General features: G+C 34.0%; 1 protein-coding gene across 1 annotated transcript in view; it reads right to left on the bottom strand.

Moving 5' to 3' along the window:
* Positions 1-722: 722 nt before the first annotated feature.
* Positions 723-18,283, bottom strand: part of LOC116419520 (olfactory receptor 8S1) — a 37,511-nt gene continuing 19,950 nt past the window's right edge. Inside the window, exons 2-3 of the mRNA XM_031940190.1 lie at positions 8,688-9,627; positions 723-855 (exon numbers count right to left, since the gene is read on the bottom strand). Coding sequence (XP_031796050.1) covers positions 723-855; positions 8,688-9,627 — 1,073 coding nt within the window. The remainder of the gene's footprint in view (positions 856-8,687; positions 9,628-18,283) is intronic.

Here is an 18,283-nt window from a genome sequence, read left to right on the forward strand (position 1 = left end):
GAGTCTCTCTGGAAATCCCTTGCCAAAAGGGACCCTGTCTTCCCATGTTCGGATCTTGGGAAGTCTTCATCATAACCTAGATATAAAAGGTATTTGTGTCCACTGTGGCACGGAGTCTTATGATCTCATCCAAAGGAGCATTCTTGTGTAGTGCTAGTATAATTCTTCTACAAACTTCATTAGCATCTTCTTTAGCAAGTTGCCTTATCATAATTTCTGTTGCTGCATTTTCACCAATAGTTCGTGTAACAGCTGTCTACAGATGTCCACAAAATCAACAAAGAGTTCATTTGGATCTTGTGCTATTTTTGTGAAGGCTTCCCCTCTATCTTGCCTTCCTGGGGAACAATTTGCTCATATGCTGCTATAAGGTAATTAATCTGTGCTAAAGTGTCTGCATAAGGACCTACACCTGTTTGTTGGTCACAGGTGATTGGTATATTAACTCTAAATTGCCTATTTGTTTGGATAATTTGATCCTGCAGAGTTCACTATACTCAGAAAGCCACAACAAGGTTATCCAGGTTCAAAACATGTCCTTGCTATAGACTTCCAATCATTAGGGGTTAAAACTTCAAATGCCAAATTCCTTTTTCCAGTCTTTGATAATTTTTAAATTAAAAGGAGTGTATCTTCTTTTTTCTTGACCTGAAGTGTTAAGCTCTTCAATCACAAGGTTTACTTCTATTTTTAAATCAGATATATTCTGTTCTTCTTGGGCTTTAAGTAGTGCCTTTTGCAATGGAGTCATAGGGGGTGGTTGCTGGGGAGGAGGTGCTGATGGTATCACTGCCCTTCCCACTCTTCTTCCTCCCTGCACCCATGAAGGTGAAACTAATGGGGAGGGCCAAGATCCTGCTGGGGTGTAGGTGGAGGTGAAGCTGAGCTGTGAGAATGAGAATCACCATACCCTTTAAATTCACTCAACTCTCCATGTCTTTTGTCTGTTTTGTCAGTACCACCCCCCTTCTCTTCCTCTTTCTCTTCACACTTCCTTGTCTGGTTATTCTCCTTAAAACTTTTTTTTTTTAGAACTTATGGGATTATTTAAGGCCAATTGTATTATATTGTATATATAGTATGTTTTCTTAGAAATTGAATCAAGGTTATTCAATTAGTTGCTCTCCTACTAGTTTCCATTTATCTGCCTCTATTTCTTCTTCCTTAGAGAATCAAGGGGACATGTATTCTAATGTTTCTAAGACTCCACCAATCTGCTCCCAAGTTACAAGCAAACCTTGCCTCTTTTATTAACCTAATGCTTTCTATAGACCTCCCTTGGGATGGGAGTGGGGGAGATTCTTTTCCTAGTATCTGTCCCATTTCAGCTAGGAAACAAAGTTACTAGTTTAGCCCTTAATAAAGTTTCCTGCTTGTCTATTTTAATACTCACCCTATTTCCTAAGTCACAGGGACTTCTTCACTGAAATTATGATCAAGTTGCATGCAGGTCCTTAGTCCACATTGGTGCCAATATATATATGTCAGGGTTAGCTAAGGAGTCAGGAGCCTGAAGTCTCCCCCCTGATCATACTGTGGCAGAGTGACTCTAACCCTCTCCCTCCACAAAGATCAAGAACAGTCAAGCAAAACAAAAAAAAAATGGAAAAAATATAAGAAAGTGTAAAATACCTCATTAGAAAAACAATAGATTTGGAAAACAGACCTAGAAGAAACAGTCTAATATGTTTGTACTATAAGAAACAATGGAAGAGACTATTTCAGAGAATTTTTAAAGAATCTTAAAAGAAGAAAAATAGGGAAACACAGGAATTAATTGAAGAAAGCAACTCCTTAAAAAATACATTTGCCAAAATGATCTCTTACCTGTAAGGAAATGACTCCTCATTTTGAGAACATAGGGAAGTGAATGAAGTCAGTTCTGAAGTTATCATCAGGGCTGAAATCAGAATTCTATTATAAGGGGGCAAGGGTGGACTTGAACAACAATTATTTATTATTATGTATGATCTGGGGCACATTGGATAGATGACTGCCCTTGGAATAGGAAAGTCTTGGTTTCAAGTCCCAAATATGATATATGCAATGATAGTTGTTACTCAAATGCTCAGTTCCTCAGGCTCTAAAAGTATGCAAAAAACAGAAGTGTTCCTCTCTATTGGAGCAATGCTGTTGCAGTCACACTAGAGATAAATGAGCAAAGATAGATCAGACACCTGTACCTTCTCTAGTATCAATTGAAAGGTCTAGTGATATGATAGTAATAGCTACCTAGTGATGTGATAGTAATAGCTACTTAGGATGCAATCTATGTTCATGCCACAAGATGGTGTTTTAATGTAGGTATTGGCAGCATGTCAATGGTTGAGTATCCTGGATTTCATTCTTTAAAAAAAAAAATTGTGCCTTATTCAAGTTTGAACCCATCTTCTCGAGGGTATGACATATGTAATGCTCCATAACATGAGCCATATAAAAACTCATAATATATTAAATTTATTTGGGTTGAACTACTATTTATTTCAAGGGTTTCATATAAGGATTGCTTGTACACATGTGAATGATTAAATAAATTATATCGACTAAAACAGAAGCAAAATCTTCTAATTTTGTTACTACTTACTGTGACTAGTGAGATTTGAAATCCCAATTCTCCTAGCCACACTTTGGTTCTGTTAATCAAGTGAGATCAAATGCTTTTTGTCAGGAAACATTCTATGCTGTTTTCAAGATTTCTAGGATAAAAACAAAATTCATTTCACTGCAAAATTATAAAAACAAACATCTCATTTTCATTTGGTTTTTGACTGATATGAGGCTCATCATATGTCCAATGTTTTAGATGATTAAAGGAGGTATTACTTTGTGTTGCCCATAGATCCATGGGACTCTCCTTAATTTTTCTAATCATTCACCTTGTGCAAGTTTATTTTCCAGATTGTGTTTTTCTATGGCACATTTTCTGTTAGGATTCTTACAAGGTACTAAATCACTGGAATTGATAGGCACTCTGGGAGATTCACACAAGTCCAGGAGATTCACAGGTTCAGTGGAGGAGATTCACAAGTTCAGTGGAGGATATTCACAAGTCACAGCTCCCACAATCCCACTCTCGGAGGAGGAATTAACCTTTGAGTTCATACCTTTAAGAGATTATATATAACGAGCGCCCACAAGCCAACTAGAGACTTTTGGGAGGTTGAGAATCCAGGATTTAGTTGGGTAGAATGAAGGATTCAGAGAGAGCTGGAGGCTGAAGCTGGCAGAGGCAAAAGGACAAGCAACAGGAGCTCTTGGAACCAAGGAGAAAGATAGGCCTCTAAGAAAACAAACTGGGCTATTTTGGAAGAGACAATAAAGCATTTGGATTTTAACAGCTGGCTGTATTTGAGGTGATTATTGCTCAGAACTGAAACTAAGGCTGCCTCCAGAAGCTTCCCAAGAAACCTGCTCCCAGAGAACATTATATTTTAGAGAAGAGAACAGAGAACTGCTTTATAGAAAATTAAAAAGCAATTCTCTGAGGCAATTCGACCATATACTTCTTTTTGGCATCTTAAGGATGAGAACAGTGCAAAAAAGATAAAAAACAAAGAACCTGGCCCAGAAAGGGGTACATATAACTTTTAGGTGAAGTCCTAAGTATTTTTAAATCATTTATTTTTACAGGGCTATTGCCAAAGGATAAAATTGTTCTATTGCTACCTACTTCTCTGCATTAAAGACATCATACAAATCATCCCATTTCTTTGAAATCATCTCTTCCATTGTTTCTCAAACTATAATAATATTCCTTTACATTCACATATTATACTTTGTTCACCCATTCTTCAATTGTTGGTTGCCTCCTTACTTTTCAGTTCTTTGCTACCACACTAAAAATTTGTCATAAATATTTTTGTCCCTATAGGATCTTTTATTCCTCTTTAAAATCTTTTTTTGGGAGGTATAGGTCTAGTAGCTATATTGCTTACTCAAAAGGTACTGAGAGTTGACAATTTAGGGGGCATGATTCCAAATTGCTTTTCAAAATGGCCAGATAAATTCACAGCTCCACCAACAGTGAATCAATGTAGTTTGCTTTTTTTTTTTTTTTTCAGTTACTCCAAAATTTCTCATTTTCCTTTAAAGGAAAAACATGAACTAAGTAAGTTATAGTATATGAATGTAATGAAATATTATTGTTCTATATGAAATGATGAGTAGGCTGATTTCAGAAAAGTCAGGAAAGGCTTAGATGAATTGATGCTAAGTAAAGTGAGTGGAACCAGGGGAATAGTATATATACTAACATCAAGATTATTTGATGATCAATTGTGATGGACTTAGCTCGTCCCAGCAATGTGGTGATTCAAGGCAATGCCAATAGACTTGTGATGGAAAATGCCATCTACATACAAATGTGGATATCAAGAATTATGGAGACTGAATGTACATCAAAACATGGTATTTTCACGTTTTTTTTCCCTTTTTGTGGTTTTTTTCCCTTTTGATCTGAATTTTCTCATACAACATGACAAATATGGAAATATGATTGCACACATTTAAGTTATATCAGACTGCTTGTTGTCTTGGGCAGGAGGGAGGTAAGAACAGAGAAAAGTTTGGAACATAACGTCTTAAAAAAGGACTGTTGAAAACTATCTTTACATGTGTTTGGAAAAATAAAATAATATTGAGGAAAAACATATGATATCCTACAAGATAAACTGGGATTTTACTGTGCCTGTGAAAATACTTTGAAAAAGCTTTATGAGGGGTAGTTAGATGGCACAGTGGATAGAGTACTGGCCTTAGAGTCAGGGGTACCTGAGTTCAAACCTGGGCACAACACTTAACATTGACTACGTGTGTGACTCTGGGCAAGTCACTTAATTGCCTTGCAAAAAAAAAAAAAAGAAAAAAAAAGTGAGTTTCTATGGGATGAAGGTATGCGTACTCAGGGATAAACATAACCAAATGATTTGTCCCATTACAAATTTTCTCCTATGATAGTAAAGGGGTCTGGTGAAAATGCACTGGAATATTTTCAGAAATTGTCACTTAACAAGCATTTACTAAGAGCTTCTTCTTCTACTAAGTGCTGGGGATGCAAAGACAGCTAAAAGTAATCATTGGTCTGAAGGTGTTCAGATTCTAAAAGTGGAAGCAGGCATGAGTATAACTGGATCTATTCAAAATACACACAGAGTAGACAAAATGGTAGTTAGATGGCAAGACACTAGCAGTTGGGGCTGAGGTGGGGTTAAGACTAGGAAAGGGCTCCTGAAAAATCTGAGATTTGAACTGACCCTTGAAAAAATGCAGGGAAACTAAATGATGGAGATGAAGCATTAAAACATTTGAGGTTTTGGTTGTTTTTGTTCATCTTTCATACTCAAAGAGAATGACATCATGATGTTGGGATCAAGAAACAGTGTATTTAACTATGGCTGATTAGTCCAATATCAGTCCAATATAAGCTCAGAAGGCTTTACCACAGGTCAGGCACAAATAGTCCTTTTGAACATTTGGGATGGTGATGCTATTAGATTTGCACATTTCATGTTCCTCATGGAGCTCACCACTTTCTTTGATGCTGATGTATGCTAACATCTCCCATGTTATTACAAATAGTGAGAATGGTCTTGTAACTTTTTTTCTGACCTTCATATGCACTTGCTTTAGTGAATTTTTCATACAATAATCTTTCATGCAAATATATTTGGCATTTGGGCAACAAGGCCAGCCCAGCAGAGTTGGGCAAGTACATACTTACTTAAATATTTGCCAGTGCTTATACCCCAAAGAGATACTAAGGAAGGGAAAGGGACCTGTATGTGCCAAAATGTTTGTAGTAGCCCTGTTTGTAGTGGCTAGAAACTGGAAAATGAATGGATGCCCATCAATTGGAGGATGGTTGGGTAAACTGTGGTATGTGAATGTTATGGAATATTATTGTTTGGTAAGAAATGACCAGCAGGATGAATACAGAGAAGCTTGGAGAGATTTACATGAATTGATGCTAAATGAAATGAGCAGAACCAAGAGATCATTATATACTTCAACAACAATACTGTATGAGGATATATGCTGATGGAAGTGGATTTCTTTGACAAAGAGTTCTAACTCAGTTTCAATTGATCAATGATGGACAGAAACAGCTACACCCAAAGAAAGAACACTAGGAAATGAATGTAAACTGCTTGCATTTTGGTTTTTCTTCCCAGGTTATTTTTACCTTCTGAATCCAATTCTTCCTGCGCAACAAGAGAACTGTTCGGTTCTGCATACACATATTGTATCTATTGTGACCTATTTAACATGTATAGGACTGCTTGCCATCTGGGGGAGGGGGTGGAGGGAGGAAGGGGAAAAATCAGAACAGAAGTGAGTGCAAGGGATAATGTAAAAAATTACCCAGGCAAGGGTTCTGTCAATAAAAAGTTATAATTATTAAAAAAAAATATTTGCCAGTTCAGTTCAAGAGAGGACTTTATTATCCAGTACTTTATCTTGCTTTGTAATCTTCAAAATATTCCTAAGGCAATTCAAATGGAAGCAGTTCAATTTTTTAGCATTTTCAGATTAAGTTTTAAAGCATAGAATTATGAAGTTAGCACAATGGCTCTGTAGATCTTCAGTTTAGTATGCAGCCTAATACCTTTTCTCTCCTACACTTTATTTTGGAGCCTCCTAAAAAATGAGTTATTCCAAAAACTGGTAAGCAGTGTTTCCTCTTAACAATTTGATATAGAGAAGATTTTCATTAATATAAATCTTTGAATTCCAAGATTTCTCAATAAAATTCTGACACTGCTCTAATTCTTGCTAATATAGTTGGGTTATAATTGTTTTAAAATTTTTCTATAATAACTCTTCTGGCCGGAAGTCACAGCTAGTTGTTAAGATTTCTTCAACTTCTCATTCAACGGATAATTGTAGTAGTTGTCAGTGCCTGCTTCCTTTTCATTGCTTGAGACTTCAAAGTCCAAGTAGGCAGGTAGGTTTGGCTCTTGCCCAAACATCATTAAGTGTGGTATCTGACCACTGAATCTAGATAGCTCTAGAGAGGAAAGTAAAGTGATCAGTTTTCCATATTCCTTTTGCTTATTGAATAGTAGATCAAATTATCATTGAGTGTGAGTAATTTCTCAAGTTGTTATTAATAAATTAGAGATAAGAAAACCTCTATTTAGACACTTACTTGATGTGAATCCCTGGCCATGACACCAACTTTCTTTTAGTCTCACATTACTCATTTGCAATATAGGTGGCATAATAGTACATATTTCTTAGTTATGTTGAGAGAATCAAATTATATGACATATGTAAAATACTTTGCAAAAATTAAAGCAATATGTAAATGCTATTGTTAGTATTAAAAATAAATACCAATTGAAATTTTTTCTTCATGTATGTGTATGTGTGTGTGTAGCACTTGGAGTTAAGTGATATGCCCAGGGTCACATAGTTAGTATTAAGTAATTGAGTTAAGATTTGAATTCAGATACTCCCAAATTCAAGGCCAGTGCTCTATATACCATACCACCTAGTTGTCCCCCATTGAAATCTTTTGGCCATTTTGATATTGGGGAATGGTTTTTATTCTTATACATTTGTATCAGGTCTTCATAATTTTTTGAGCTGGAAATAATTTGTGTGGGTAATATAGTGATTTGTTCTGTTTTTAACCTTTTTATTATATCAACTATGCAGTGTTAAATTATTCATTTTTCTGAAGGGAATATATATTTTTTTCTTTCACTAGTATTATTCCTCACATCTTAATTCTCTCTTCCACCCCCTTCTGTCTGTCTGTCTGTCTCTTTCTCCCTCTCTCTCTCTTTTATACACACACACACACACACACACACACACACACACATATCACTAATACTAAATATAATTCCTATGTTTTGTACTATTCACAAAAATTTTGCAAAAATTTTATTTCCCTGAATTTCTATACCTTTGATATAGGAGTATTACTCTGGGATTTCCTCTAATCCCTGCTCTATCCTATTTTTCCTATTTTTTTTCTCTTTTATTGCTAATCAATGAATCTCAAGCTCCTCTTATGCTCCTTCTTTGCCTGGTTACTTTGCGTCATTAAACCAACACTCCAGTAGTTTTACCCTCCATGTTAATTACATTGAGATATGGATTAATCACAAGATATAAGGAATTGAATGATTTTTTTATTCATTTAGAAATGATGCAGCTTAATCCAGAGATTCAGTTTTTATTAGTTTTGCATTTATAAACTGCTTTCAAGTTATCTAGAGACATCACAATTGCTTCAAATTTACACAATTTCTTAAGAATTCTTGCTAGGTGAGCTGATTTGGAGTGAAGTCCTTGACCTCTTGACTTTTGGCATATCATCTTAGAGTCTTTGAGGTGAAGAAACAGAGGCAGACTTACATAGCTTCTAAATGGTAAAAAACACAAAAAACAAAAAACAGAAAACAGGATGATGACAATAAGATAAAAATCCTAATACTGGCCTTACCTCACAAGAATTGTTACATTCAAATGAGTTAATGGAAAGTTAAATTGCTTTGGAAAGAATAAATCAAGACATAAGGATATGCACTTTATATTATCATTTGGTCTATCCCATTTCTGAGGCTTTTGTAAAGCTGAAAATCTTTTTAGATTCTGTACTGAAAATCATAACTTCTCCAATTTTGTTTATACTCACCAATGTTTTTGTAGTGCTTAATAAGTTCCAGAGAGGATACCTTTTTTCCCTCCACATTTTCTTTATGGCTATTTTGACTTCCACATTCTTCAGAGAGTAGATGATGGGGTTCAGTAGGGGTGTCACAATGCTATACTGTAGGGAGATGACTTGTTCCAGGATGGATCCTGTAGCAGGACTTAGATGTCTGCCCAAACCTGTTAGGAAGAATAAGGTCACTACAATGACATGAGAGGAGCAGGTAGAAAAGGCTTTGCTCCTGCCTGAGGCTGAGCTGATCTTCAGGATGGCAGAGATAATTCGGGTATATGAAAACAGGATAGGGAAGAAGCAACCAAAGCCAAAGACAACCAAGGTGGTGAATAAAATCATCTTGTTAGGGAAGAGATCAGAGCAGGAGAGAGGTAAGAGCTCAGGCATCTCACAGCTGTAGTGGTGGATGAGGTGGGGGCCACAGAAGTGCAGCCTCAACAAAGGCAGAGTATTCATCAGAGAATTGGTTACCTCAAGTAGACAAGACCCACGAGCCAGAAAGGTACAGAATCGTTTGCTCATAACAATCACATAAATCAGAGGATTGCAGATGGCTGAGTAATGGTCATAGGCCATGGCTGAGAGAATAAAGGCTTCGGATGAAGCAATGAAAAACATCAGTCCAATCTGTACTACACACCCACTGAGGGAGACAGTTTTGTTCTTGGTCAGTAGTGTATAAACCAACTTTGGTGCCATGACTGAGGAATAAAACATATCAAAAAAGGATAAGTTCACCAGGAAGAAGTACATGGGTGTGTGCAGTTGGGAATCCATCTTGATGACTGCCATTATCAAAAGGTTCCCAGCTAAGGTGAGGAAGTAAATCAATAGGAAAAGGAAGCCTAAGGCATACTGGACGTGCATGCTGCTGGAAAATGGCAGAAGAATGAATTCTGTGTCTGTGGTCTGATTATCTGGTATCATTTGTTCAGAAAAATCACTCCCTAGAAACAGAAAAACAAATCAATCAACCAATAAATCTTTACTGATCAACTAACTGATCAACTAGTACTATATCTAACATTATAATATATATATATATATATATATATATATATATATATATATACACATTATAGGACCTTGAAGAAATATTCCCAGTTGCCTTATGGGCATAATCTTTATTGGGGGACAAGATAGAGACAAAAGATAGGAACAAAAAAAATGCAAACTAGAAAGTAAGCATTAAGTTGTATAGTCAAGACTGTACTGAAATAGAAGTAAAGAAAAGGCTAACAGAATGGTCAGCAACTATTGGATTGTGGAGGAAGTGTAATGATTTGAATTCAATGTGTAGGGCATGGTGGTAGTATTACAGTTCTCCCTCTTAGCTATGAATATAGAGCTCTCAGTTCTTTCCATTTCTCTCTCTCTCTCTCTCTCTCTCTCTCTCTCTCTCTCTCTCTCTTTTTGCTGAGGCAATTGGAGTTAAGTGACTTGTCCAGGGTCACACAGCTAGGAAGTGTTACGTGTCTGAGACCAAATTTGAACTCAGGTCCTCCTGACTTCAGGGCTGGTACTCTATCCACTGCACCACCTAGCTGCCCCTAGAGTTCTCAGTTCTATCATTTTTCTATTAAGTACAGATTGCAAAGAAGGTACCAATCTCCACTGACAGAGAAAGTTCCTCAAAGGGAACTCTGTACTGGTGTACTTGGTTAAAAAACAAAATAAAATAAAACAACTAATAAAAATGAAATTATTTTTTAATTCCCCTTAAAGCCTTCTTATTCTGACATTTCTTTTCTATCTTGGTTCTTTTGCTCCTATTATTTTATTCTACTAAAATTGATGCCCCTCCTTTGCTCATCTTTCCCTGTTCAAATCATACTCATTTAGGTGCTCCATGTCACCTTCCCCATGAGGAATTCCTTGAGGTGGAAATGACATCTCTTATCCTCTTCTTCTATAGTGTTTTATGATTTGCTACAATACTTAGAATTTCTACCTTATATCATTGTAATTGGTTTATATATTATAATGTGCACATATCATTTATATATGCTACTACTTCAGGACAAGAAACATGTCTTCATATTTTTCATTTTTTGTATCATTCTAGTACCTGCATATTTTCTTACACAGCGAAGGTTTGTTGTGAATGTTGAGCCAACTAATGGTCAGTAGGTGAATTATAAGTCATATTATTCATGCCTTGGCTATCATCATCAGTTTAAATAACAATTGTTTCTGCTTTGACCCAAAACCCTGAAGGTCTTCCTCCTCCAAAATGAATTTTTTGAATATGTATAAGAGATAATTTTTGTATCATTTCTTAGATTTAATCTCTGAATGGGTGTTGTCTCAGATGAACTGAGACCTCCGAAATACATTAGTTTGAAAAGGCCAAGATCTCCCACTGTTATCCAAGCCATTTATAGTTGTCTCATTCTCTAACTTTCCATTGAACTCAGTCAACTCTGAAGGAACTTCTGAGGCCTTGAATAATCCTATATCCCTCAAATCCAATTCACTTGTATTTCATGGCATCAACTTCATAATGACATGGTTTTTTTTGAGAACAAAGAACAACAACAATCATCATCAAAAGTATGAACATATGCTTTCCATGTTCAAAACAATATACAGCTAGTTCTCCTTTGAGCCTTCAACTAACTCCCTTCTTTACTGACAAAGTTCCTTCTTAGAAGCTATTTCCTCAAGTAACTCTCGGAATCTGTGCTTGGAGTTTGTATCTCTGCTCCTTATTTGATGTAGTGCCTTTTACTGGGATAGTTTTTCATCAGGACAATCACCTTTTAAAACATATTAACACTTCGTTACTTTTGTTATCTATTTTTTTGGTTTTCTATGTTAGAATCAACTTGGGTAGGCAGACACTAGATTCTATCCCTCTTGAAATTATGTTTTTGAAAATCATCAAAGAAAACTTCCAAGAATTAGAAGTTAAAACTCAAAATACAAATTGAAAAGAACTCACAGGTTTATTTTAAGGAATCAAGCTTCAGGGTGTCATTATAGGCAATATGTAAGACTGCAAAAAGAACAACATACTTTTATCTTTTTGAAGGTAATCAGATGTAATTTACCCAGGAAAGATAAAGATCTCCCCAGACTTTTCCAGAACAGTGGGTATTTGGAGAAAATAGATTATTATGAATGACTTGAGCCTTTATGAAGGGTATTCTCTATGAGTCAAGTAAAAATATCAATTAAATAAAATTTTAATTTGGACCAAATAATAGTGATAACAAAATCTAATATTTAAAGACTGCTTATTTTATGCCATACACTATTCTAAGTGGTTTTATTATTATCTCATTTGATCTCACAACAACCCTGAGAGGCAGGAGTTATTATTATCCACATTTTATAGATGAGGTTAAATGACTTGCCAGGATCACACCATTAGTAAGTGTCTGAAGCCAGTCTGAACTCAAATTTTCCTAACTCCAGACCCAACACTCTATTCATTGTACAATTCTACTCTTTAAGGATAGGAGATGAAATGATTCATTTATAGCAAGGAGAAAATATCCATTTACTTCATCTCAATGGTGGGAGATGGAACATTATACAGACAACTCGTGATCCTTGGACTATGTCCTGACCTCTCAAAGAATCACATTTTTGCAGTATCACAGAATGATTAATAAATCAATGTATATTTAAATAAATTAATTTAAAAAATAAAATAATGGCAAGTAGAATAAAATATCTGGGAGTATACTTGCCAAGACAAATCCAGGAACATGAACACTTTATAGAAATAGTCTGATTTCAATCTCCCTAGTGACGTTGATGCAAAAATCTTATATAAAATATTAGCAAGAACATTACAGAAAATCATCCCCAGGATAATATACCATGACCAAGTAGGATTTATACCAGGAATGCAGGATTGGTTCAATATTAGGAAAACTATTAACATAATTAACTATATCAATAACCAAATTAACAAAAACCATATGATAATCTCAATAGATGCAGAAAAAGAATTTGAAAAAATCCAACACCCATTCCTATTAAAAACACTAGAGAGTATAGGAATAAATGTACTTTTCCTTAAAACAGTCAGTAGCATCTATTTAAAACCATCAGTAAGCATCATATGTAATGGTGATAAACTGGAACCATTCCCAATAAGATCAGGAATGAAACAAGGTTGCCCACTATCGCCATTACTATTCAATATTGTATTAGAAATGCTAGGTTTGGCAATAAGAGACAAAAAAGAGATTAAAGGAATTAGGGTAGGTAATGAGGAAACCAAATAACCATTCTTTACAGATGATATGATGGTATACTTAGAGAACCCCAGATATTCTACTAAAAAGCTATTAGAAATAATCTACAACCTTAGCAAAGTTGCAGGAAACAAAATGAATTCACATAAATCCTCAGCATTTTTATACATCACTAACAAAATCCAATAGCAAGAGATACAAAGAAAAATTCCATTTAAAATAACTGTTGGTAGTATAAAATATTTGGCAATTTATCTGTCAAGGGAAAGTCAGGAACTATATGAGCAAAACTACAAAACACTTTCCACACAAATATAGTCAGATCTAAACAATTGGAAAAATGTTAAGTGCTCTTGGATAGGTAGAGTGAATATAATAAAGATGGCAATACTACCTAAACTAATCTATTTATTTAGTGCTATACCAGACTAACAAGAAACTATTTTAATGACCTAGAAAAAATAACAAAATTCATATTGAAGAACAGAAAGTCAAGAATTTCAAGGGAACTAATGAAAAAAAAAATCAAATCAAGGTGACCTAGCTATACCTGATCTAAAACTATATTATAAAGCAGAGGTCACCAAATCATTTGGTATTGACTAAGAAAAAGACTAGTTTATCAGTGAAATAGGTTAAGTTAACACGACAAAATAATCATCAACTATAGCAATCTAGTAGTTGAGAAGCCCAAAGACTCCAAGTTTTGGGATAAGAATTCACTGTTTGACAAAAACTGCTGGGAAAATTGAAAATTAGTATGGCAGAAACTAGGCATTGACCCACACTTAACACCATACACTAAGATAAGATCAAAATGGGTTCCTGATTTAGGGAAAAAGAATGAGATTATAAATAAATTAGAAGAACATAGGGTAGTTTACCTTTCAGACCTGTGGTGGAAGAAGGAATTTGTGACCAAAGTAAAACTAGAGATCATTATTGATCACAAAATAAAAAATTTTGATTACATAAAGTTAAAAAGCTTTTGTACAAATAAAACTAGTGCAGACAAGATTAGAAGGGAAGCAATAAACTGGGAAAACATTTTTTACAGTTAAGGGTTCTGATAAAGGCTTCATTTTCAAAATATATAGAGAATTGACTTTTTAGAAATCAAGCCATTCTCCAATTGATAAATGGTCAAAGGATATGAACAATTTTCAGATGATGAAATTGAAACTATTTCTATTCATATGAAAAGGTGTTCCAAATCATTACTGACCAGAGAAATGCAAATTAAGACAATTCTGAGATACTACTACACACCTCTCAGATTGGCTAAGATGACAAGAATAGATAATAATGAATGTTGGAGGGGATGTGGGAAAACTGGAACACTGATGCATTGTTGGTGGAGTTGTGAATGCATCCAACCTTTCTGGAGAACAATTTGGAACTATACTCAAAAAGATATGAAACTGTGCACATACCCTTTGATCCAGAAGTGTTACTACTGGGCTTATATACCAAAGAGATATTAAAGAAGGGAAAGGGACCTCTATGTGCAAAAATGTTTGTGGCAGGCCTTTTCATAGTGGCTAGAAACTGGAAATTGAATGGATGCCCATCAATAATGAATGTTATGGAATAATATTGTTCTGTAAGAAATGACCAGCAGGATGAATACAGAGAGACTTATAGAGACTTACATGAACTGATGCTAAGTGAAATGAGCAGAACCAGGAGATCATTATACACTTCAACAGCAATACTATATGAGGATCAATTCTGATGGAAGTGGCTACTTTTGATAATGAGAGGATCCAAATCAGTTCCAATTGATCAGTGATGAACAGAAACAGCTACACCCAGCAAAGGAACACAGGGAAATGAGTGTGGACCACAACATAACATTTGCACGCTTTCTGTTATTGTTTGCTTACATTTTTGTTTTTCTTCCCAAGTTATTTTTACTTTCTTTCTAAATCTGATTTTTCTTGTGCAACAAGATAACTGTATAAATATGTATACATATATTATATTTACCATATACTTTAACATGTTTAACACATATGAGACTACCTGTCATCTAGGAAAGGGGGTGGAGGGAAGGAGGAGAAAAGTTGGAACAGAAGTTTTTGCAAGTGTCAATGTTGAAAAATTACCCTTGCATTTGTTTTGTCAATCAAAAGCTGTAATCATGATAATAATAAACAGTCTGATTTAAATAATTTGAACAATAGTAATTGTTCATGTGTGAGCAAAACCAATATAATAAAAATGATAATTCCATCTAAACTAATCTACTTTTTTCATTGCCATCCCAATTAATAAAAAAATTAGTGAACTAGGAAAAAAATGACACAAAAATTCATTTGAAAAAGTAAATTGTCAAGAACAAGGGACTTAATAAAAATATAAATAAGAGAGGTTTAGTAGTACCAGTTCTTAATATATGATAAGGCATTAATTATCTAAACTATCTCATACTGGCTAAGAAATAAAAAGGCAGATAAGTGGAACAGAGTAGACACAGTAGTGAATGATCATAGTCAGCTCCAGTCTTAGAAATATATATATATATATTTAGAAATATATATATATATTTAGAAATATATATATTTAGAAATATATATATATATTTAGAAATATATATATATATATTTAGAAATATATATATATATTTAGAAATATATATATTTAGAAATATATATATATATTTAGAAATATATATATATATATTTAGAAATATATATATATATTTAGAAATATATATATTTAGAAATATATATATATATTTAGAAATAAACTTAGAAAGTAGTATGGCAGAATTTCGGTATACACCAATATTTTATACAGTTGCAAAAATGAGTTCAAAATGGATACATTTTTTATCCTAGATGTATAGGGAGAAATCATAAGAAAATTAGAAGACCACGAAACATATTTCTTATCAGACTTATAGATAGGAGAAGAATTTATGAATAAGCAAGCGATGAAAAGCACTGTGAGATGAAAAATTGATAATTATGAATACATTAAATTAAAAAAGCTTTGTATGAATAAAACCTAAATTTTATTAGATTAGAAGGAAAGCAGAAAATTAGGGAAATTTTTTGGTAGTTTCTCAGTAAAAGTCTCATATCAAATATAGAGAAAATTTTTCCAACTTTATCAAAATGTGTCACTCCCCAATTGACAAATGATCAAATGATATGAACAGGAAGTTTTTGGATGAATACATCAAAATTATATATGATACATGAAAATTTTCTCTAAATCATTTTTGATTAGAGAAATGTAAATCAAAACAGATTTCAGATATCATATCACACCTATCAGACTGACTAAAATGACAGAAGAAGAATATGACAAAAGTTGAAGGGAATGTGGAAAAATTGTGAACTTTTCTAACATTTTAGAGAGCAATTTGGAACTATGCTTAAAAAGTTATAAAACTGTATATAATCATCAGCTGATAAATGGCTGATTGTGGTGAAATACTATGAGAAATGATGAACAGGTTGATTTTAGAAAAATGTGGAAAGAGTTGCATGAAATAATGAAAAATGAAACAAGCAGAACCCCAAGAAGTATAAACAGTAAGCAATATTGTTCAAAGAATAATTGTCAACAACCAAGTTATTCTGAATATTATAAATATCCAAATCAACTACAAAGGACTTATGAAAGAAAATGCTGTCTATCTTTAGAGAAAAAACTTATAAATAGAAGCAAACATGGCATAGTTTTACCTATATTTTACAAATATAAATCTGTGTCAAATTATGATTTTTCTAGTGCAGGATGAGGAATGAAGGAAGGAGAGTGTTTGGAACTTAAAATGCAGCAAAAGTAAATGAAATTAATTTAAACAAAAGAGAATAAGTTAAGGAAGATAAAGGACTGTCTTGCTAAAGGAAAGAACCAACCAATGTTAGATAATGTATATTTATAGATCCATTGGCATGGTCATGTGACTTCTTCCATCTCTGTCTAGCAACCCCTTAGTAAGAACAGATAAGGGCATATAGTGGGGTGGAAAGTAATCTGAGGTTTTGTTGTCGCAAGATGTGAGGGGGGAAAGGACAAAGTAGAAAGGGATTCAAAGATAAAGGTAATGGAGAGATAAATTGTCTTACTAAGGAGCCAACAGTAAGATAAAAAAGGAAAGAACTATTGGCGTGGGGAAGAAGGGAACAAGCATACTAGCTTACATAAAATAGAAGCTGACCTTATGATGCAAAGTCCTCATTTTTCAGCTCCTGAATGTTCTCAGTGCTTAGGAGTTCAAAAGGTTTTCATTTCTAAAATATATAGGGAATTAACTCAGATTTATAAAAACAAGCCATTGCATAATTGAAAAATGGTCAAAGCATATGAATGGACAACTTTCAGACAAAGAAATTAAAGCCATTTCTAGTCATATGAAACAATGCTTTACATCACTATTAATTAGAGAAATGCAAATTAAGACAACTCTGAGGTATCACTTCATGCTTCTCTGATTGTAAGATGACAGGAAAAGATAATGATGAATGTTGGAGAGGATGTAGGAAAATTGGGACACAAATGTCTCCTTGGTGGAGTTGTGAACTTCAACTATTTCAACTATTCTATTTCAACTAATCTTCAACTATTTCAACTATTCAACTTTATTCAACTATTCAGCTATTCTGGAGAATAATTTGGACCTATGCTATAGATCCTATAAAGGCTATAAAAGGCTATAAAAAAACTATAAAACAGTGCAGTGTCTTTACTGGGCATATGTCTCAAAGACATAAAAGAGGGAAAAGAACACACAAGTTCAAAAATATTTTTTTTAGGGAAACTAGAAATTGAGTGGATACCTCTCAGTTGGGGAATGGCTAAATAAGTTATGATAGATGAATGTAATTTGGTATTATGGTTCTATAAAAAATGATGAGCAGACTCACTTCAGAAAAGCCTGAGAAGACTTACATGAAGTGATGATAAATGAGTGAGCAGAAGCAAGGGAACTTTATACACAGTAACAATAAGATTGTGTGATGACTGGCTCTTGTTAACAGTTTCAATGAAATTCCAATAGACTTGTGATGGAAAAAGCCAAATGCATCCAGATACAAAATTCTGAAGACTGAATGCTGATCAAGGCATAGTATTTTTTATTTTTAATTGTATTTTCACCTTTTTGTTGTTGCTTATTTTCTTGTTTTTTTAAAATGCCTTCTAATACTTTTTTCCCCTTTGATTTGATTTTCCTTTTTTGTGTATAGCATGATGAATATGGGAAATATGTTTAGAAGAATTGCACATGGGAAAGCCAAAATGGTGGGGATGATAATGCATTTCTTTCTGACCTTCTCTCCAACCCTCACATTAATTACAAAATCCAGCCTTGAATTATCTCTGGCATAATCCACAAATATTGGGAGTGCAACAAATTATTAGCAGAAGATAATTT

The sequence above is a fragment of the Sarcophilus harrisii genome, chromosome 5, assembly GCF_902635505.1.
Source record: "Sarcophilus harrisii chromosome 5, mSarHar1.11, whole genome shotgun sequence".
Classification (NCBI taxonomy): domain Eukaryota; kingdom Metazoa; phylum Chordata; class Mammalia; order Dasyuromorphia; family Dasyuridae; genus Sarcophilus; species Sarcophilus harrisii.